This window comes from Bombina bombina, chromosome 7 (genome assembly GCF_027579735.1).
Source record: "Bombina bombina isolate aBomBom1 chromosome 7, aBomBom1.pri, whole genome shotgun sequence".
In the NCBI taxonomy this organism is placed as follows: Eukaryota; Metazoa; Chordata; class Amphibia; order Anura; family Bombinatoridae; genus Bombina; species Bombina bombina.
Genome location: NC_069505.1, coordinates 19,667,688 through 19,690,738, shown reverse-complemented (window position 1 = coordinate 19,690,738; position 23,051 = coordinate 19,667,688). Strand labels below are relative to the sequence as shown.

At 41.6% G+C, this 23,051-nt stretch overlaps 1 protein-coding gene across 1 annotated transcript; it reads left to right on the top strand.

Annotated features, from left to right (window-relative positions):
- Positions 1 to 368: 368 nt before the first annotated feature.
- Positions 369 to 13,735, top strand: LOC128635722 (prokineticin receptor 2-like). The gene is made up of 2 exons (XM_053688843.1): positions 369 to 795; positions 12,930 to 13,735. Exons 1-2 carry the CDS (start codon positions 374 to 376, stop codon positions 13,588 to 13,590), a joined length of 1,083 nt encoding a protein of 360 aa, XP_053544818.1. The 5' UTR covers positions 369 to 373; the 3' UTR covers positions 13,591 to 13,735.
- The last annotated feature ends 9,316 nt before the right edge of the window (positions 13,736 to 23,051 follow it).

Sequence of the window (23,051 nt, the reverse complement as noted above, 5' to 3'; positions counted from 1 at the left end):
ATAACCATTTTATATAGAGAGTACAACATATAAACTGAATTCAGATGATCAGCGATTCATAACCATTTTATATAGAGCGTACAACATATAAACTGAATTCAGGTGATCAGCGATTCATAACCATTTTATATAGAGCGTACAACATATAAACTGAATTCAGATGATCAGCGATTCATAACCATTTTATATAGAGCGTACAACATATAAACTGAATTCAGATGTACTAGCGCTGCGGAATCTGTTGGCGCTCTACAAATAACAGATAATAATAATAATCAGCGATTGATAACTATTTTGCCCTGTTGTTTATGGTAGTTTTTGGTACATGTTTACATCTTAACGTCCTATATAATTCTCATATTAGGACATGGAGATGGGTGAATGGCTACAACCTCCAGGCTACTCTGGCACAACAGAATCGTGGAACCAAACCTGGGAGTACAGCTATTTTCCATTTGAAGAGGGTGCTGCGGACAATGTTATTTTCATGGCTCGGCTGTTCATCGGTGTTACTCTGGCTTGTGTCATGCTGGTGTGTGGCGTAGGGAATGTCCTCTTCATCCTGACCTTGGCCATACACAAGAAGTTACGTAGCGTCACCAATATTCTAATTGCCAACTTAGCAGTGTCCGACCTACTTGTGGCAATCATCTGCTGCCCTTTTGAGATGGATTATTATGTGATACGTCGGCAGTCTTGGGCTTTTGGCCGCATGCTCTGTTCTTCCGTCAGCTATTTAAGGATGATGTCGCTGTATGTCTCCACCAATGCTCTCCTGGCTATCGCAATAGACAGGTGAGTGTTAGACGGAGCTTAGCATAAAGCTAAAAGTTGTTTCTTGTAAGGTGTATCCAGTCCACGGATTCATCCATTACTTGTGGGACACTCTCCATCCCAACAGGAAGCCGCAAGAGGACACCCACAGCAGAGCTGTCTACACAGCTCCTCCCCCAACTGCCACCCCCAGTCATTCTCTTGCAGCTCTCAACAGGAAAGGAAGTATCAAGAGATATGTGGTGATTTAGTGTAGTTTATCTTCAATCAAAAGTTTGTTATTTTTAAACGGTACCGGCATTGTACTGTTTTTACCTCAGGCAGAAATTAGAAGAAGAGTTCTGCCTGAGGTTTTTGATGATCTTAGCAGATTGTAACTAAGGTCCACTGCTGTTCTCACACATAACTGAAGAGTATGGGAAAACTTCAGCTGGGGGAACGGCCTGCAGAATTATCTGCCTGAGGTATGTTCAGTATATTTTTTTTCTAGAGAGATGATAAGGTCTAGAAAATGCTGACAGTGCCTGATATATTTAAGGTAAGCCTGATTACAGTGATTTAACAAACGACTGGGATCATGCTTGCAGTAAAGGGTAATATTCATGTTACTTGCTCTTATTACTTAGTATGTAAAACGTTTGCATGATATATAAAAAACGTTTTTTACTGAGGGTGATAAATCTTTATTTGGGGCCTAGTTTTCCACATGATTGACTAGATTTCTCCTAGGAATAGTTATTTATGGCCCTTTCACTTTGAGTGCATGGTGGGAGGGGCCTATTTTCGCGCTCTAATTGCGCAGTTGTTTTTACAGTCTGAGACATCCAGCTTCCCTGAAGGAGTCCCCTGAAATATAGGACCTCTGTAAAGGGTTTTTGTGCCTACAAAAGTCGTTTTATGGGCAGGTAGGAGCCACAGTAGAGCTGTGGCAGTTTGCTTGTGACTGTTTATAACGGTTTTACCGTTTTTCTAATTCGTTTTTGAACCTGAGGGGTTAATCATCCATTTGCAAGTAAGTGCAATGCTACTTTAGTCTATTATACACACTGTAAAAATTTCGTAGAGTTTACTGCTTTTTTTCACTGTATTTGCAGTTTATGTGTTCGTTTTTTTCCTTAAAGGCACAGTACCGTTTTCTATATTCTGCTTTTTCACATTTATTAAAGTGTTTTCCAAGCTTGCTGGTCTCATTACTAGTCTGTTAAACATGTCTGACATAGAGGAAACTCCTTGTTCATTATGTTTAGAAGCCATTGTGGAACCCCCTCTTAGAATGTGTACCAAATGCACTGATCTTACTATAAATTTTAAAGACCATATTCTGGCTTTAAAAGATTTTAAATTGAGGAAATTGACAAGGGGGAAGTTATGCCGACTAACTCTCCCCATGTGTCAGAACCTATAACTTCCGCTCAGGGGACGCCAAGTACATCTAGCGTGCCCATTGCGTATACTTTACAAGACATGGCGGCACTTATGAATCATACCCTTACAGAGGTATTGTCCAAACTGCCAGGGTTACAAGGAAAGCGAGACAGCTCTGGGGCTAGAACAAATACAGAGCTCTCTGACGCTTTAGTAGCTATGTCTGATATACCCTCACAATGTGCAGAAGCCGAAGCAGGAGAGCTTCTATCTGTGGGTGATTTTTCTGATTCAGGGAAGACACTTCAACCTGATTCTGATATGTCTACATTTAAATTTAAGCTTGAACACCTCCGCGTGTTGTTCAGGGAGGTTTTAGCAACTCTGGATGACTGTGACGCCATTGTAGTCCCAGAGAAATTGTGTAAGTTGGATAAATACTATGCAGTGCCTGTTTACACTGATGTTTTTCCAATCCCTAAGAGGTTTTCAGAAATTATTACTAAGGAATGGGATAGACCAGGTGTACCGTTCTCTCCCCCTCCGGGATGTTCCCTATAGATGCCGCTACACGGGACTTGTGGCAGATGGTCCCTAAGGTGGAGGGAGCAGTCTCTACCCTAGCGAAGCGTACAACTATCCCGGTTGAGGACAGTTGTGCTTTTCTAGATCCAATGGACAAAAAATTAGAGGGTTACCTTAAGAAATTTTTTATTCAACAAAGTTTTATTCTCCAGCCTCTTGCATGCATTGCCCCAGTCACTGTTGCTGCGGCTTTCTGGTTTGAGTCTCTAGAAGAGGCTCTACAGGTAGAAACCCTGTTGGATGATATCCTTGACAAGCTTAAAGCTCTTAAGATAGCAAATTCATTTGTTTCTGACGCCGTTGTTCATTTAACCAAACTAACGGCTAAAAACTCAGGTTTTGCTATTCAGGCGCGTAGGGCGCTATGGCTTAAATCCTGGTCAGCTGACGTTACTTCAAAGTCTAAGCTTCTCAACATTCCCTTCAAGGGGCAGACCCTATTCAGGCCTGGACTGAAGGAGATCATTTCTGATATTACTGGAGGAAAAGGTCACGTCCTTCCTCAGGATAGGTCCAACAAATTAAGGACCAAACAGACTAATTTTCGTTCCTTTCGAAACTTCAAGAGTGGCACAGCTTCAACTTCCTCTAATGCAAAACAAGAGGAAAATTTTGCCCAGTCCAAGCCGGTCTGGAGACCTAACCAGACCTGGAACAAAGGAAAGCAGACCAAAAAAACCTGCTGCTGCCTCTAAGACAGCATGAAGGATCAGCCCCCGATCCGGAAATGGATCTAGTAGGGGGCAGACTTTCTCTCTTCGCCCAGGCTTGGGCAAGAGATGTTCAGGATCCCTGGGCGTTAGAAATTGTGTCCCAGGGATATCTTCTGGACTTCAAAACTTCTTCCCCAAAAGGGAGATTTCATCTCTCACAATTATCTGCAAACCAGATAAAGAAAGAGGCATTCTTACATTGTGTTCAAGACCTCCTAGTTATGGGAGTGATCCACCCAGTTCCAAAGGAGGAACAGGGGAAAGGCTTCTATTCAAATCTGTTTGTAGTTCCCAAGAAAGAGGGAACCTTCAGACCAATCTTAGATCTCAAGATCCTAAACAAATTTCTCAGGGTCCCATCCTTCAAGATGGAGACTATTTGAACCATCCTACCTATGAATCTATGATCCAGGAGGGTCAATATATGACTACCGTGGACTTAAAGGATGCTTATCTTCACATTCCGATACACAGAGATCATCATCGGTTTCTCAGGTTCGCCTTCCTAGACAGGCATTACCAGTTTGTGGCTCTTCCCTTTGGGTTAGCTACGGCACCAAGAATCTTTACAAAGGTTCTAGGGTCACTCCTAGCAGTTCTAAGGCCGCGGGGTATAGCAGTAGCCCCTTACCTAGACGACATTCTGATACAGGCGTCGAATTTTCAAATCGCCAGGTCCCATACGGACATTGTTCTGGCATTCCTGAGGTCTCATGGGTGGAAAGTGAATGAAGAAAAGAGTTCTCTATCCCCTCTCACAAGAGTTTCCTTCCTGGGAACTCTGATAGATTCTGTAGAAATGAAGATTTACCTGACAGAGGCCAGGTTGTCAAAACTTCTAAATTCCTGCCGTGTTCTTTAATCTACTTCTCGCCCTTCAGTGGCTCAGTGTATGGAAGTAATCGGCTTAATGGTAGCGGCAATGGACATAGTGCCGTTTGCCCGCCTACATCTCAGACCGCTGCAACTTTGCATGCTCAGTCAGTGGAATGGGGATTACACAGATTTGTCCCCTCTATTAAATCTGGATCAAGAGACCAGGGATTCTCTTCTCTGGTGGCTATCTCGGGTCCATCTGTCCAAGGGTATGACCTTCCGCAGGCCAGATTGGACAATAGTAACGACAGATGCCAGCCTTCTGGGCTGGGGTGCAGTCTGGAACTCCCTGAAGGCTCAGGGCTCATGGACTCAGGAGGAGGTACTCCTTCCGATAAACATTCTGGAATTAAGAGCGATATTCAATGCTCTTCAGGCTTGGCCTCAGCTTGCTGCGGTCAAGTTCATCAGATTTCAGTCGGACAATATCACGACTGTAGCCTACATCAACCATCAAGGGGGAACAAGGAGTTCCCTAGCAATGTTGGAAGTTTCAAAAATAATTCTATGGGCAGAGGTTCACTCTTGCCATCTATCAGCACAGTTGATTCAACTTTGGGGCAAACCAGAACTGGATCTCATCGCGTCTCGTCAGAACGCCAAGCATCCTTATTACGGATCCAGGTCCAGGGATCCCAAGGCAGCGCTGATAGATGCTCTAGCAGCGCCTTGGTCCATCAACCTGGCTTATGTGTTTCCACCGTTTCCTCTGCTCCCTCGTCTGATTGCCAAGATCAAGCAGGAGAGAGCTTCGGTGATTTTGATAGCACCTGCGTGGCCATGCAGGACTTGGTATGCAGATCTGGTGGACATGTCATCCCTTCCACAATGGACTCTGCCACTGAGGCAGGACCTTCTACTTCAGGGTCCTTTCAACCATCCAAATCTAATTTCTCTGCGTCTGACTGCTTGGAGATTGAACGCTTGATTTTATCAAAGCATGGATTCTCTGAGTCGGTCATTGATACCTTAATTCAGGCTCGTAAGCCGGTCACCAGGAAAATCTATCATAAGATATGGTGTAGATATCTTCATTGGTGTGAATCCAAAGGTTACTCATGGAGTAAGGTCAGGATTCCTAGGATATTATCTTTTCTCCAAGAAGGATTGGAGAAGGGATTGTCAGCTAGTTCCTTAAAGGGACAGATTTCTGCTCTGTCTATTCTTTTGCCCAAGCGTCTGGCTGATACTCCAGATGTGCAAGCGTTTTGTCAGGCTTTAGTTAGAATCAAGCCTGTGTTTAAACCTGTTGCTACGCCATGGAGTTTAAATTTAGTTCTTAAGGTTCTGCAAGGGGTTCCGTTTGAACCTTTGCATTCCATAGATATTAAACTTTTATCCTGGAAAGTTCTGTTTTTAGTAGTTATCTCCTCGGCTTGAAGAGTTTCAGAGTTATCTGCTTTACAATGTGATTCCCCTTATCTCATTTTCCATGCAGATAAGATAGTGTTACGTACCAAACCTGGTTTTCTTTCTAAGGTGGTATCTAATAAAAATATCAATCAGGAAATTGTTGTTCCTTCACTATGTCCTAATGCTTCTTCAAAGAAGGAAAGTCTATTACACAATCTTGATGTGGTTCGTGCTTTAAAAATTTATTTACAAGCTACTAAGGATTTTCGTCAAACATCTGCTTTGTTTGTGGTCTACTCTGGACAGAGGAGAGGCCAAAAGGCTTCGGCAACTTCTCTTTCTTTTTGGCTAAGTATAATCCGCTTAGCTTATGAGACTGCTGGCCAGCAGCCTCCTGAAAGAATTACAGCTCATTCTACTAGAGCGCTAGCTTCCACATGGGCTTTTAAGAATGAGGCTTCTGTTGAACAGGTTTGTAAGGCGGCGTCTTCGCTTCATACTTTTTCTAAATTCTACAAATTTGATACTTTTGCTTCTTCGGAGGCTATTTTTGGGAGAAAGGTCTTACAGGCAGTGGTGCCTTCCGTTTAAGCGCCTGCCTTGTCCCTCCCTTCATTCATGTCCTATAGCTTTGGTATTGGTATCCCACAAGTAATGGATGAATCGGTGGACTGGATACACCTTACAAGAGAAAACAAAATTTATGCTTACCTGATAAAACACAATTTATGCTTACCTGATAAATTTATTATAAATTTACGTAAGACAGGTTGAAAGACCAAGGCGCTGCTAGAGCATCTATCACCGCCGCTTCCGGGTCCCTGGACCTGGATCCGTAATAAGGAAGCTTGGCGTTCTGGCAAGACGCCATGAGATCCAGTTCTGGTTTGCCCCAACGATGAATCAATTGAGCAAACACCTCCGGATGGAGTTCCCACTCCCCCGGATGAAAAGTCTGACGACTTAGAAAATCCGCCTCCCAGTTCTCTACACCTGGGATATGGATCGCTGATAGGTAGCAAGAGTGTTTCTCTGCCCAGCGAATTATTTTGGAGACTTCTAACATCGCTAAGGAACTCCTTGTTCCCCCTTGATGGTTGATGTAAGCCACAGTCGTGATGTTGTCTGACTGAAATCTGATGAACCTCAGGGTTGTTAACTGAGGCCAAGCCTGAAGAGCATTGAATATTGCCCTCAATTCCAGAATATTTATTGGGAGGAGTTTCTCCTCCTGAGTCCACGATCCCTGAGCCTTCAGGGAGTTCCAGACTGCACCCCAACCTAGAAGGCTGGCATCTGTCGTTACAATTGTCCAATCTGGCCTGCGAAAAGGTCATACCTTTGGACAGATGGACCCGAGATAGCCACCAGAGAAGAGAATCTCTGGTCTCTTGATCCAGATTTAGTAGAGGGGACAAATCTGTGTAATCCCCATTCCACTGACTGAGCAAGCATAGTTGCAGCGGTCTGAGAACTATGTCCATTGCCGCTACCATTAAGCCGATTACCTCCATGCACTGAGCCACCGAAGGGCGCGGAATAGAATGGAGAACACGGCAAGAATTTAGAAATTTTGATAACCTGGACTCCGTCAGGTAAATTTTCATTTCTACAGAATCTATCAGAGTCCCTAGGAAGGAGACTCTTGTGAGTGGGGACAGAGAACTCTTTTCCTCGTTCACTTTCCACCCGTGTGACCTCAGAAATGCCAGAACTATGTCCGTATGGGACTTGGCAATTTGGAAATTTGACGCCTGTATCAGGATGTCGTCTAGATAAGGGGCCACTGCTATGCCCTGCGGCCTTAGGACCGCCAGAAGCGACCCCAGAACCTTTGTAAAAATTCTTGGGGCTGTAGCTAACCCGAAGGGAAGAGCCACAAACTGGTAATGCCTGTCCAGAAAGGCAAACCTTAGGAACTGATGATGAACTTTGTGTATCGGAATGTGAAGGTAAGCATCCTTTAGGTCCACCGTAGTCATATATTGACATTCCTGGATCATAGGTAGGATGGTCCGAATAGTTTCCATTTTGAATGATGGAACTCTGAGGAATTTGTTTAAGATCTTTAGATCCAAGATTGGTCTGAAGGTTCCCTCTTTTTTGGGAACCACAAACAGATTTGAGTAAAATCCCTGTCCCTGTTCCTCCTTTGGAACTGAATGGATCACTCCCATAACTAGGAGGTCTTGCACACAGTGTAAGAATGCCTCTTTCTTTATCTGGTTGACAGATAATCGTGAAAGGTGAAATCTCCCTTGTGGAGGAGAAGCCTTGAAGTCCAGAAGATACCCCTGAGATATATTCTCCAACGCCCAGGGATCCTGAACATCTCTTGCCCACGCCTGGGCGAAGAGAGAAAGTCTGCCCCCTACTAGATCCGTTACCAGATAGGGGGCCATTCCTTCATGCTGTCTTAGAGGCAGCAGCAGGCTTTTTGGCCTGCTTGCCTTTGTTCCAGGACTGGTTAGGTTTCCAGGCCGTCTTGGACTGAGCAAAAGTTCCCTCTTGTTTTGTAGCAGAGGAAGTTGATGCTGCACTTGCCTTGAAGTTTCGAAAGGCACGAAAATTAGACTGCTTGGCCCTTGATTTGGACCTGTCCTGAGGAAGGGCATGACCTTTACCTCCAGTAATGTCAGCAATAATTTCCTTCAAACAAGGCCCGAATAGGGTCTGCCCCTTGAAGGGAATGTTAAGTAGTTTAGACTTTGAAGTCACGTCAGCTGACCAAGATTTAAGCCATAGCGCCCTACGCGCCTGGATGGCAAATCCAGAATTCTTAGCCGTTAGTTTAGTCAAATGAACAATGGCATCAGAAACAAAAGAATTAGCTAGCTTAAGTGCTCTAAGCTTGTTAAGTATGTCCTCCAATGGAGTCGTTGTCTGTAAAGCCTCTTCCAGAGACTCAAACCAGAACGCCGCAGCAGCAGTGACAGGAGCAATGCATGCAAGGGGCTGCAGGATAAAACCTTGTTGAATAAACATTTTCTTAAGGTAACCCTCAAATTTTTTATCCATAGGATCTGAAAAAGCACAACTGTCCTTGACAGGGATAGTAGTACGCTTTGCTAAAGTAGAAACTGCTCCATCCACCTTAGGGACCATCTGACATAAGTCCCGTGTGGTGGCGTCTATGGGAAACATTTTTCTAAAAATAGGAGGGGGGGAAAACGACACACCGGGTCTATCCCACTCTTTATTAATAATTTCTGTAAACCTTTTAGGTATTGGAAAAACCTCAGTACACACCGGCACTGCAAAGTATTTATCCAGTCTACACAATTTCTCTGGCACTGCAATTGTGTCACAGTCATTCAGAGCAGCTAAAACCTCCCTAAGCAAAACACGGAGGTTCTCAAGCTTAAATTTAAAAGTAGAAATATCAGAATCAGGTTTCCCTGAGTCAGAGATATCACCCACAGACTGAAGCTCTCCTTCCTCAGCTTCTGCATATTGTGAGGCAGTATCAGACATGGCTCTTAAAGCGTCTGTATGCTCTGTATTACGCCTAACACCAGAGCTATCACGCTTTCCTCTAAATTCAGGCAGTCTGGTTAATACCGCTGACAGTGTATTATCCATGACTGCCGCCATGTCTTGTAAAGTAATCGCTATGGGCGTCCTTGATGTACTTGGCGCCATTTGAGCGTGAGTCCCTTGAGAGGGAGTCAAAGGGTCTGACACGTGGGGAGAGTTAGTCGGCATAACTTCCCCCTCGTCAGAATCCTCTGGTGATACATTTTTTAAAGACAAAAGCTGATCTTTATTGTTTAAAGTGAAATCAATACATTTAGTACACATTCTCATATGGGGTTCCACCGTGGCTTTTAAACATAATGAACAAGGAGTTTCCTGTATGTCAGACATGTTTGTACAGACTAGCAATGAGACTAGCAAGCTTGGAAAACACTTTAAATCAAGTTAACAAGCAAATATAAAAAACGGTACTGTGCCTTTAAGAGAAACAAATTTTGTCAAAATTTGAAAAACAGTGAAAAAATGCAGTAAATCAAACAAAATTTGTACAGTGTATGTAATAGGTTAGCAGAGCATTGCACCCACTTGCAAATGGATGATTAACCCCTTAATGCAAAAAACGGATCAAAAAAATTAAATAAACGTTTTTTAAACAGTCACAACTGCCACAGCTCAGCTGTGGCCCTACCTACCTCAATAAATGACTTTTGAAGCCTTTAGAGCCCTTCAGAGATGTCCTATAGCATGCAGGGGACTGCTGAGGGGAGCTGAAAGTCTCTGTCTGTAATTTTAACTGCGCAAAAAAGCGCTAAAATAGGCCCCTCCCACTCATACTACAACAGTGGAAAGCCTCAGGAAACTGTTTCTAGGCAAAAATCAAGCCAGCCATGTGGAAAAAACTAGGCCCCAATAAGTTTTATCACCAAAGCATATATAAAAACGATTAAACATGCCAGCAAACGTTTTATATTGTCATATTATCAGAGTATCTATCTCTGGTAGTAAGCCTGATACAAGTCGCTATTAAATCACTGTTTTTAGGCTTAACTTACATTAATCAGGTACCAGCAGCATTTTCTAGTCCCTAGAAAAACTTAAAACTGCACATACCTCAATAGCAGGATAACCTGCACGTCATTCTCCCTCTGAAGTTACCTCACTCCTCAAACATATGTGAGAACAGCATTGGATCTTAGTTACAAGCTGCTAAGATCATAGAAAAACGCAGGCAGATTCTTCTTCTAAATACTGCCTGAGATAAAATAGTACAACTCCGGTACTATTTGAAAATAACAAACTTTTGATTGAAGAAAAAACTAACTATATTTTACCACTTTCCTCTTACTACCTCCATCTTTGTTGAGAGTTGCAAGAGAATGGCTGGATATGGCAGTTAGGGGAGGAGCTATATAGCAGCTCTGCTGTGGGTGTCCTCTTGCAACTTCCTGTTGGGAAGGAGAATATCCCACAAGTAATGGATGATCCGTGGACTGGATACACCTTACAAGAGAAATTTTATTTCTCTTGTGGTGTATCCAGTCCACGGCCCGCCCTGTCATTTTAAGGCAGGTGTTTTTTATTTTTAAACTACAGTCATCACTGCACCCTATAGTTTTTCCTTTTTCTTGCTTGTCTTCGGTCGAATGACTGGGGGTGGCAGTTGGGGAGGAGCTGTGTAGACAGATCTGCTGTGGGTGTCCTCTTGCGGCTTCCTGTTGGGAGGGAGAGTGTCCCACAAGTAATGGATGAATCCGTGGACTGGATACACCACAAGAGAAATAAATGTATCAGGTAAGCATAAATTTTGTTTTTATAGGAAACAGTGCTCACAGACAGCTACATTTTCCATAAAATATACTTCCTCATTTTAGCACACAATTCCTATTGGGAAAATTTGAGGTAGCATTCAACCAGTCAGAGAGACCAAGAACCGGGTCAAAAACAATTGGATATCAAAATAGGGAGACACAGCACTGTAGTTTGGGCATAGGGCAGCATGTAGCCTAAATACCACCCTGGGTAAAACAGAGAAGAAAAAATGCTACCTGGTGCATGTTTAACTCTAGACCATAACATGCCTGGGTCTTAAATAGTTTCCTTGGTGGAGCACAAAAATAAAGAATGAAAATATTTTAATTCTTTAATGCGTCTTAACTTACATTTCTGGCAGGGAATAAGCAGCATTGCCTGCTTCAAAAAACAACCCCTATGATAGAACATACTATTTAGAAAAAATTATTGTTTCCTTTGTTGAAAAGCAGGTAGGTAGGCTTGGGAGCATGCACATATCTGGAGCACTATAAGGTAGCAGTTTTGCAAGACTGCTTTTAATAATGTGCAAACTCTGCTGCCATCTTGTGCACCAGACCATGCAAGTTACCTAGGTATGCTCTTCAACAAAGAATACCTTAAGATCAAAGTAAATTTGATAACAGTAAATAATCTTTACCATCACATTTTTTAACTTTGCAAGTAGTAGTTTTTAAATTATTAACCAATATTAACCCCTTTACCCAATAGGATATATATATATATATATATATATATATATATATATATACGTCATGCGGTATGAAGCTCATCGTTCTGCATAACGTATATATGATCAGTACAGCACGATCGGTGGTCTGGTTCCATATGAAGACACTGTGTGAGTGTCACCGTCTGTAACAATCAGCTTTTTGTGCCAGCGGGAGGTGTGAGAGGAAAGGCGGGAAGCGGGTGGGTGGCACAGAGGCAGAGGGGGGGAGGGGGGTGCCCTACACTACAGAAAAATGCTTTGAGGGAGAGGAAAAGATGGGAAGCTACACTACAGAAAAAAAGTTTTAATGGGAAAGTGGGGGGCCCTAAGTAGCCATCGCTGGAGGGGAGAGGTGTGAGGACCACTAAACTAGAGAAAAAACAAAACAAAAAAACACACATATATATATATGTACAAGGTACTGGCAGACAGCTGCCAGTACTAAAGATGGCCGCCATTAGTAGGAGGTGTAAGGGTTAGAGAACCATTTGAGGTGGGGGATCAGGGAGATGGGGGGTTGAGGAGGATGACTACACTGCAGAGAAATATATATATATAAATAATAATAATAATAAAAACTAAACTGCATACTGGTAGACTGTCTGTCAGTACCTAAGATGGCGGTGACCAGTGGTGGGTGAGGGATGGAAGTGACCTGTTTAGGAAGGATCAGGGGGTGGGAGGTTTCAGGTGGGAGGGTAATCTCTACACTACAGCTAAAATAACCTTATATGCTACATGATTAACCCCTTCACTGTTGGGAATAATAGGTGTGGTGCGCAGCTGCAAATAGGGGCCTTCTAATTAACAAAAAATATTGGCAAAGCTATATATGTCTGCTATTTCTGAATAAAGGGGGTCCCAGAGAAGCTTTTACAACCATTTGTACCATGATTGCACAAACTGTTTGTAAATAATTATAAATAATTTCAGTGAGAAACCCAAAGTTTATGAAAAAGTTAACAATTTTTTTTTATTTTATTGCATTTATTTGTGGTGAAATGATTGCATTAAATATACCAAAATGGACCTAGATCAATACCATATGTATATATATAGTTTTGACAGATAAATAAAAAAAGGCTCTTTTCAGTTTAAATGGAGTGATCGCAAAAATGCTACATTTTGAGGAAGTTCTTCTCTGAAATTCCTGGTAGCGAAGGGGTTAAGTGTTTTAATTACTATTTTGCTGTTTATCAATTTCCTTACAAAATAAATGTAAATACTAACTGAAACTCACTTTCTTTTTTTTCCTGTTGAAAAAGATACCTTGTAATCATACACCCCCTGAAACCGCGCATGAACCCACAGGCGGCTTACGGAATACTACTATTGATCTGGCTTTCATCTACTTTTATTGCTGTTCCCGTTGCTTACTTTGCTACTGAAACTGTATTTGATACTCCTCTGCAACCCGCAAGGAAGGTGTTCTGTGGCCAGATCTGGACTGCTGATAAAGCCATCTTCTACAAATCGTACGCGCTCTTCCTGCTGATCGCACAGTTTGTGTTACCGATAGTATTTATGAGTCTGTGCTATGTTCAAATCTGTCATGAACTTTGGTTCAAGAACTTGCCAGGTGTCCAGACAGAACAGCTGAGAGGCCGCTTGAAGGCCAGGAGGAAAACCGTGTTAGTGTTGGTAGCTGTGCTCTTTTCGTATATTGTCTGCTGGACCCCGTTTTACAGCTATACCATTGTGAGGGATTTCTTCCCGAGTGTACTGCTAAGGGAGAAGCATGCCATAGCGCTTTACTACATAGTAGAGTGCATTGCCATCAGCAACAGCATGATCAACACTCTCTTCTTCATAACCGCAAAGAATCAGCCTGACCACTGCTTAAGAAGGCTAAAAAGCTCTGCTTCCATTGACAGAAATACTACTTTTCAGGAATGCAAAACATCTAACCATCCAACAGCAGTGTAAAGCTATGAGAATGTTTTTAGCGACACAAACTTTAATAACATGTTTTTACGAAAGACGACAAATATATATTTTTAAAATCTAAGCGAATTTCTCCATAACCACATGCAACTGGTCAAGTCAATATTAAATTAACAGTAATCTTAAATTAATTAGATTTTTTTTTTGTGTTGAAAAAGCTTGTTAAATCTGCTTACTAAACATACTGAAATGATATCTATATTGTTTGTGCACAACTGTCACATGGCATAATCAGGAAAACTTCCACAAGTCTATTGGTTTACAGTTACATCCCACAAGTAAAAACAAAAAGTGTTTATTTTTAAATACAGGAACATTCATATATATATATATACACAAGTAAAGAATCGTAACGAATCCAAAGAGAGCACTCGCCATAAGTTAAAGAAAATATTTAATCCATAGTGTGGTAAACGTTTTCGGGGAGTGACCCCGTCATCAGACAGATAATAAGAAAACAAGTGTACTCACCAAACAATAAAATTTAAGTTCTAGTGTCGGTCGGCCACCAGTCCCCGTGGGAGAGCGCTCCTCCGAAACCGGAAGTGACGTCATTGTGCCGGGTTCCGGCGGCATACCAGGTCTTCAATTGGACAGTGGCAGTGTAAATGTGGTTGTCATGGTATCATATGATACTAAATTGCGAGGCATTGAGACATAGGGGCCTATCTATCAAGCTCCGAACGGAGCTTGACGGCCTGTGTTTCTGGCGAGTCTTCAGACTCGCCAGAAACACAAGTTATGGAGCAGCGGTCAGGAATCGCCGGAATTCAACCCAATCGAGTACGATCGGGTTGATTGACACCCCCTGCTGGCGGCCCATTGGCCACGAGTCTGCAGGGGGCGGCGTTGCACCAGCAGCTCTTGTGAGCTGCTGGTGCAATGCTGAATACGGAGAGCGTATTGCTCTCCGCATTCAGCGATGTCTTGCGGACCTGATCCGCACTGTCGGATCAGGTCCGCAAGACATTTGATAAATAGGTCCCATATTATACAAACCTATAAGCAATGCCGAATAACAAAAGAGTGTGATGTCTATTAAAGGGACATGAAAACCAATTTTTTTCTTTCATGATTTAGAAAGAGCATGTCATTTTAAACAACTTTCTAATTTACTTCTATTCCCTAATTTGCTTCATTCTCTTGATATCACTTGCTGAAAAGCATATCTAGATATGCTCAGTAGCTGCTGATTGGTTGCTGCACCTAGAGGCCTTGTGTGATTGGCTCACACATGTGCATTGCTATTTCTTCAACAAAGGATATCTAAAGAATTGAGCAAATGAGATAATAGAAGTAAATTGGAAAGTTGTTTAAAATTGCATGCCCTATCTGAATCATGAAAGTTTAATTTTGACTAGACTGTCCCTTTAAGGGTGTATATTACAGTGTGACATTGTGTAAGTTACTCTTATAGCAACCTAAAATTAAACAACCTAAAGTTAAAAGCAATTTTACGGAAGTAGCCAAAAAGATGGGAAGAATAATAAAAAGATAATATATAAATGCAAAGTAGAAGGGAAAAGGGGGGTGTTATAAGTCATATGTGGAATGCCTTACTTAGCCATAAAGTAGGCTAGTAATAAGTATATTGCACAAGAAAAGTAAATTGTAAGGAACAATGGTTACTATCCCAAACGGGTATTTCACTGGCTACGAGACCTCCAATCTACTTATTAACCAGATGAAGTGCCAAAGACTAGATGTGCAATATTTCCTTTGCTAAGTGTGTAAGATGCGTATTAAGTGTGTACGATGCATATTAAGTGTGTACGATGCATATTAAGTGTGTACGATGCATATTAAGTGTGTAAGATGCATATAAGTGTGTACGATGCATATTAAGTGTGTACGATGCATATTAAGTGTGTACGATGCATATTAAGTGTGTACGATGCATATAAGTGTGTAAGATGCATATTAAGTGTGTAAGATGCATATTAAGTGTGTAAGATGCATATTAAGTGTGTAAGATGCATATAAGTGTGTAAGATGCATATAAGTGTGTAAGATGCATATAAGTGTGTAAGATGCATATTAAGTGTGTAAGATGCATATAAGTGTGTAAGATGCATATTAAGTGTGTAAGATGCATATAAGTGTGTAAGATGCATATAAGTGTGTAAGATGCATATAAGTGTGTAAGATGCATATTAAGTGTGTAAGATGCATATTAAGTGTGTAAGATGCATATTAAGTGTGCATGATGCATATTAAGTGTGTAAGATGCATATAAGTGTGTAAGATGCATATTAAGTGTGTAAGATGCATATTAAGTGTGTAAGATGCATATTAAGTGTGTAAGATGCATATTAAGTGTGCATGATGCATATTAAGTGTGTAAGATGCATATTAAGTGTGTAAGATGCATATTAAGTGTGCATGATGCATATTAAGTGTGTAAGATGCATATTAAGTGTGTAAGATGCATATTAAGTGTGTAAGATGCATATTAAGTGTGCATGATGCATATTAAGTGTGTAAGATGCATATAAGTGTGTAAGATGCATATTAAGTGTGTAAGATGCATATAAGTGTGTAAGATGCATATAAGTGTGTAAGATGCATATTAAGTGTGTAAGATGCATATTAAGTGTGCATGATGCATATTAAGTGTGTAAGATGCATATAAGTGTGTAAGATGCATATAAGTGTGTAAGATGCATATTAAGTGTGTAAGATGCATATAAGTGTGTAAGATGCATATTAAGTGTGTAAGATGCATATTAAGTGTGCATGATGCATATTAAGTGTGTAAGATGCATATAAGTGTGTAAGATGCATATTAAGTGTGTAAGATGCATATTAAGTGTGCATGATGCATATAAGTGTGTAAGATGCATATAAGTGTGTAAGATGCATATTAAGTGTGTAAGATGCATATTAAGTGTGTAAGATGCATATTAAGGGTCTGGCTCTATGGCAGAGAGAGAAAAAAGAGAGAGAAGGGAGGGGAAGAAAGAAAATAAGGAGTGGAGGGGAAAGAGGAGAGAAGAAAATCAGAAGTACAAGATAAGTGTATTAGGCGCCATTAACAACAGATCCCCTCCACAGAAACATTAGTGATTAGTGGATGGTATAACAGATAGTCTCATCAAGTCCCTAATAAGCCATCTCCTACCATAACTTTATCCCCATATCTGAATGACATTCAGGTTTAGGACCCATAGTTTCCTATATAGCTCTGAGTCAAGACTAATACACTTATCTTGTACTTCTGGTTTTCTTCTCTCCTCTTTCCCCTCCCCTCCTTATTTTCTTTCTTCCCCTCCCTTCTCTCTCAATGTCACACTGTACACCCTTAATAGACATCACACTCTTTTGTTATTCGGGCATTGCTTATAGGTTTTTATAATATGTCTCAATGCCTCGCAATTTAGTATCATATGATACCATGACAACCACTTTGTTTACACTGCCACTGTCCAATTGAAGACCTGGTATGCCGCCGGAACCCGGCGCAATGACATCACTTCCGGTTTTGGAGGAGCGTTCTCCCATGGGGACTGGCGGCCGACCGACACTAGCACTTAAATTATATTGTTTGGTTAGTACACTTGTTTTCTTATTATCTGTCTAATGACGGGGTCACTCCCCGAAAACGTTTACCACACTATGGATTAAATATTTTCTTTAACTTATGGCGAGTGCTCTCTTTGGATTCTTTACTTGTGTATAACGTGGGATACACCCCAACTTTATGGATTATAGCGAGTACTGGACCTTTTGTATTCTTTTATATATATATATGAGCAAATGGAGAGCACTCTCACTTTAGGTCAACTTGCCAGGGTGCAAACAGAGAACAAATATTGATAAACCATGGCTTGCACTCACTGGTCTTTTGAAAAAAAACGTGTCTTTAATGTAGCCTGGAGTCGTGTGGTGGAGTGGGCGTGGCCGGTGGGTGCGGAGTGGGCGTGGCCGGATGGGTGCAGAGTGAACGTGGCCGGATGGATGCAACGTGGGCGTGGCTGGATGGGTGTGACGTGGGCGTGGGCAGACGTGACACGGGCGATGCCAGATATCGGGGCCGGCTGCTAAGAGACAGAGAGCTCTAAAGAAGGGGGATAGAGAGAGCAGAAGAAGGGGGATAAAGAGAGGGAGAGAGAGACAGCAAATGAGAGTGGGGGAGAGAAACAACAAAAGAGAGGGGGGAGAGAGACAGCAAATGAGAGAGGGGGAGAGAGACAACAAAAGAGAGGGGGGAGAGAGACAGCAAAAGAGAGGGGGGAGAGAGACAGCAAAAGAGAGGAGGGAGAGAGACATCAAAAGAAAGGAGGGAGAGAGACAGCAAAAGAGAGGGGGGAGAGAGACAGCAAAAGAGACGGGGGAGAGAGACAGCAAAAGAGACGGGGGAGAGAGACAGCAAAAGAGAGGGGGGAGAGAGACAGCAAAAGAGAGGAGAGAGGGGGAGAGAGACAGCAAAAGAGAGGGGGGAGAGAGACAGCAAAAGAGAGGGGGGAGAGAGACAGCAAAAGAGAGGGGGGAGAGACAGCAAAAGAGAGGGGGGAGAGACAGCAAAAGAGAGGTGGAGAGAGCACAAAAGAGAGGGGTAGAGAGACAGCAAAAGAAAGGGGGGAGAGAGACAGCAAAAGAGAGGGGGGAGAGAAACAGCAAAAGAGAGGGGGGAGAGAGTGCAAAAGAGAGGGGGGAGAGCGCGCAAAAGAGAGGGGGGAGAAAGCACAAAAGAGAGGGGGGGAAGCACAAAAGAGAGGGGGGAAGCACAAAAGAGAGGGGGAGAGAGCGCAAAAGAGAGGGGGGAGAGAGCGCAAAAGAGAGGGGGGAGAGCGCAAAAGAGAGGGGGAGAGAGCACAAAAGAGAGGGGGGGAGAGCGCAAAAGAGAGGGGGGGAGAGCGCAAAAGAGAGGAAGAGAGAGAGCGCAAAGAGAGTGAGAGAGAGAGAGCAAAAGAGAGGGGGGAGATCGAGAGCAAAAGAGAGGGGAAGAGAGAACAAAAGAGAGGGGGGAGAGAGAGCAAAAGAGAGGGGGGAGAGAGAGAGCAAAAGAGAGGGGGGAGAGAGAGAGCAAAAGAGAGGGGAGAAAGAGAGAGCAAAAGAGAGGGGGAATAGAGAGAGAGCAAGGGGTGGGACCGCTGTACTGCAGTGCAAAAATTGGCCCGTGTACACAGGCTTTAGGACTAGTATATATATATATATAAACAGGGATCTAAATTAAATTCAAGCCCTAAGCTACTAGCCAGCCCAAAATATTACTCGCCACTTTTAATTGATCCCACCCATACCACACCCACTAACCCACCTCCCTCTTTGCAAATGTTTAGCCAATGTGAAACACCTTATTGTGAAGTATTTTTTTTAATATTGTTTGTTTTACAGCATAAATTAAATAATGCTACATACAGTAATAAAATAAAAAAATAAGTGCATAGCAGTAAGCGACATCAACCTGGGCTCTGGGGCAGACAACAGTTGGACAGAAAAAATGTGTTCAACTGAGAGAAAGCATAGAGTGTTGACATTAATGTGAGGTCAAAGCAGACCTAGAAAACTAGTGTTATAATTATCATCTCTCATCTATCTCTCTCCAATCTCTCTTTTAACCTCCTCCATTCTCTCTCAGGTAATGAGGCCCATTTATCAAACTCCGAATGGAGCTTGAGGGCCCATGTTTCTGGCGAGCCTGCATACTCACCAGAAACAGCAGTTATGAAGCAGCGGTCTAAAGACGGCTGCTCCATAACCCTGTCTGCCTGCTCTGAGCAGGCGGACAGAGATCGCCAGAAATCAACCCGATCGAGTGCGATCGGGTTGATTGACACCCCCTGCTGGTGGCCGATTGGCCGCGAGTCTGCAGGGGGTGGTGTTGCACCAGCAGCTCACACGAGTTGCTGGTGCAATGCTGAAGTTGGAGAGCGTATTGCTCTACTCATTCAGCGAGGTCTGTCGGACCTGATCCGCACTGTCGGATCGGGTCCGACAGACCTTTAATAAATAGGCCTCCATATCCTCTCTTTACACTCTCTCAAATCTCTTCACTCTTTTTTTTAACTCCACTCTTTCTTAAATCTATTGTTTTCTCTACTCTCACTTTTCCTCTCCAATCTCTCTCTGCCCCTGTTTACCCTCTCAGAATTAACAGTCTAAGCAATAATGGGGTCCCTATAGCCCTAGAGGAATAATATAGATATACAATGGCTAGTGGAAATTTTGAGCCCTGTATAGATATATAGATATATATATATATATATATATATATATATATATATATATATATGTAGCCAAAAAGTAAAAAGCACTCACCGGGTCTTAAGTTCAATATCAATTTAATGCAAGTGACGTTTCGGGGTTGCCCCGTCCTCAGACAATATTTACAGACAATACACAAACTCACCCCTTTTAACTAGACCCAGCTCCCAAGTGCAGCACTGTCGGCGGCGTTCCGGAAGTCCAACAGCTGCGTAGTGCGAGTCTACGTCATCAGTTGTCATGACAACCGGACGCCGTTCGACAGCTCTAAGTAAGATTAAAAACAGAGAAACAAAAAAGCGTGCAGGCAGGAATATTGCATACAGTAATTTACAATGCATCATATTAGAGAAATGAGAGAGCACTACAATACCACGATAGGGCAGCAAAGGGATAACCATATGTTGAAGGCTTAAGTAACAAGCGAACGTACATACCAAAAATATCTAATTGGATAAATAGTTCAAAACATGGGGATCCATCTAGATCCTAACTATGTGATTATCCAAACAAGGATCATAAAGTAATAGATATAGTAAAGTATAGATGTACACTAGTATTATATCAAATATTGTATTGATCCCCTACATGCAAATGAGTCTCTAGCAAGAAAGGGTAAATCCATAGTTGCATCTGATAGGATGAGCAAATATATAAATAAGGAGGGATGTGATTATGAAGTAAAAACCAGTATCTTAAACTAGTGGAAAGTGGAATATAAATAAGATAAAGGGTAAGTAAAGCATTTCCACAGAAAATATGATCTCTATTAGAGCATATGCATGAGTGGCAGCAATACATGCAGAAATTCATATTAAAGTTAAAAACCAAAAGATTTCATAACAAAAAGAGCATACATCAAATCCAGATAGTAAACACTGAAAACAAAAAGAAAAAATGAAAGAAATGAACCCAAGGATTACAAACTATAGAAGATACATAGATGATCTTTTTCTCCTATGGGATGGAACAGAGGAAGATCTATTAACTTGATTCTCACTCTTGAATGAGGCTCATCCAACCATCAAATTTAACCTGGTGTACAACATCTGCAGCTTAGATTTCTTGGACTTGAGAATCTTCAAGAGAGATGGATGTTTACTGACTACGCTGTACAGTAAGGAGACAGATCGCAAAACTTTGCTGCATGCGCATAGCTGTCATCCTTCGGCTCTTAAACGGGCCTTACCAACCTCAGAATTCAAGAGAACAGCAAGAAATAATACTGATGCTACTCTTCGGGAACAACAGATGCAAGAGATGGAAATTAAATTTATTCACAGGGGCTATCACAGAAATAACCTAGAAACAAGAAAATTGGATGTTCTCAAGATGGAACAGGAGGATTTACTAACTCCAAGGAATGACAAGGATGACGATAATAGAATGACATTCCTAACCACTTTTGATATTGATAAACCAGCGATTGTGGATAATATACGCAAGAACTGGTCTATGATATCCACTTACAAGGAACTCCCATTTTATGGGACACCACCACCAAGAATTGGCTATCTGAGGTCGAGATCTCTAAGGGACCAACTTATCAAGACTGATCCTAGGAGCTGTTATATGAAGGAGACATGGCTTCAGGCAAAACCGGGATGTTTCCGTTGCCTAGGTTGTATTACTTGTGGCGGCCTAACTACTGAGAGATAATTTAGGCATCCATATAAAAATAAGAGGTTTACCATCAAACATTGAGTAACCTGCACAACCAAGTACATAGTGTATTTATTACACTGTGTATGCGGTTTGTTTTACGTTGGGAAGACGGTAGATGACCTGCACACTAGAATGGCAGTCATAAGGATGGCAATTGACCGTGGAGATTCTGATCAGCCTGTAGCAAGGCACTTTGCCATGGCTAAACACTCGGTTTCTGATCTAAAGTACATTATTATTGATCATGTGCCCCCGCTCTCCAGAGGGGGAGATAGAGAGAAATTGCTGTTGCAACGTGAATCAAGGTGGATTTTCAACTTGGGTACCATGGCCCCCCAGGGTTTGAATGTCCACCTTGATTGGCATTGTTTTTTGTAATATGCCTGTTTTTTGTAATATGCCTGTTTTTTAGAATATGCCTGTCTTTTGTAATATATCTATAATCAGCTTATGGCAGGGTTATAACACAATACAACTAATAATTATCCTTAGAATAGAAACCCTTAACCAACATGCATCTACTAGAAACTATACAATTAATATAAATATCTGATTTTATTTAGTTAATATCCATGAACATTTTTTAAATCTATTTGCAATACCCGAATATGACACAATATTATATACGTTAAAACCAACTATTAAGATATGCTATCCTTCTTACAAAGCCCAGAAAAATGTATCTTTAAAAAAACAACCTTTCATTCAGAGCTGCATTTAAAATATTACAATGAGACTAAAATCTTTAACTTTTAACATCCAAGCAATACAATTCTAAACAGTGCTTATAAACAATAGAATAATATATATTATGCTATTTAACTGCAATTTATCCTAATACAATATTGATTTAAAACACCAGAACTTTCACAGATAAATCACTTAGTCTACCAGATACAAATTTAAAATAACACATAGGCTTATGAAATACTATCTTGGAATACAAGCTACTTCTTTAAATCTGCTTATTATAATTTAACTGTAGTGACTATGCATATAACTTATCTTACCAAAAACCTTGTATACTTTACCAAATAAACCAATCGATATCCGGTTTCCAATGTTTCTCAACAGATTGAATTTCACCTCAGAATCTCAAAATTGGGGATAATGCATATGGAGTCCAAGAGTAGGTGTGTGCTTTAATAATAACCACAGTAGTTATTCCTTCAGGATTTAGCCAGCAGCCTCTCCTCTCAGTCTCTATGCTTGGGGTTAAATCATCTGATCTCACCCCTCCCCTTTTTTGATTATTATCAGTCATTGGTGAGTATTGGGAACGCTCAATGGAAACCTTGTCTCGGATTGGCCCTCGTGCTTGTCCCGGCTGATTGGTTTATCTGGGAATGTGTTGCCAAGGAGATGCATCCCTGCAACAACCAATCATCTCATGGCTGCAATTCTCACATCATAACACTGGGTGGCAGCATTACAAACAGACAGCACAAAACAATGCAGCATGACAAACAAATACAGCTATACATTTAAATATCTTTCTTTAAAATGTGTAATAACTGTCATAATTTCTTGTATTAATCTCTCCCAATATTAATTATAGATGGAGCAGCATC

Bases quoted from the DNA above. Each gene is read 5' to 3' on its own strand.
- LOC128635722 (XM_053688843.1), top strand. From the start codon at position 374: ATGGGTGAATGGCTACAACCTCCAGGCTACTCTGGCACAACAGAATCG. The intron at 796-12,929 runs GTGAGTGTTAGA...CTGTTGAAAAAG, and splicing joins CTGGCTATCGCAATAGACAG to ATACCTTGTAATCATACACC.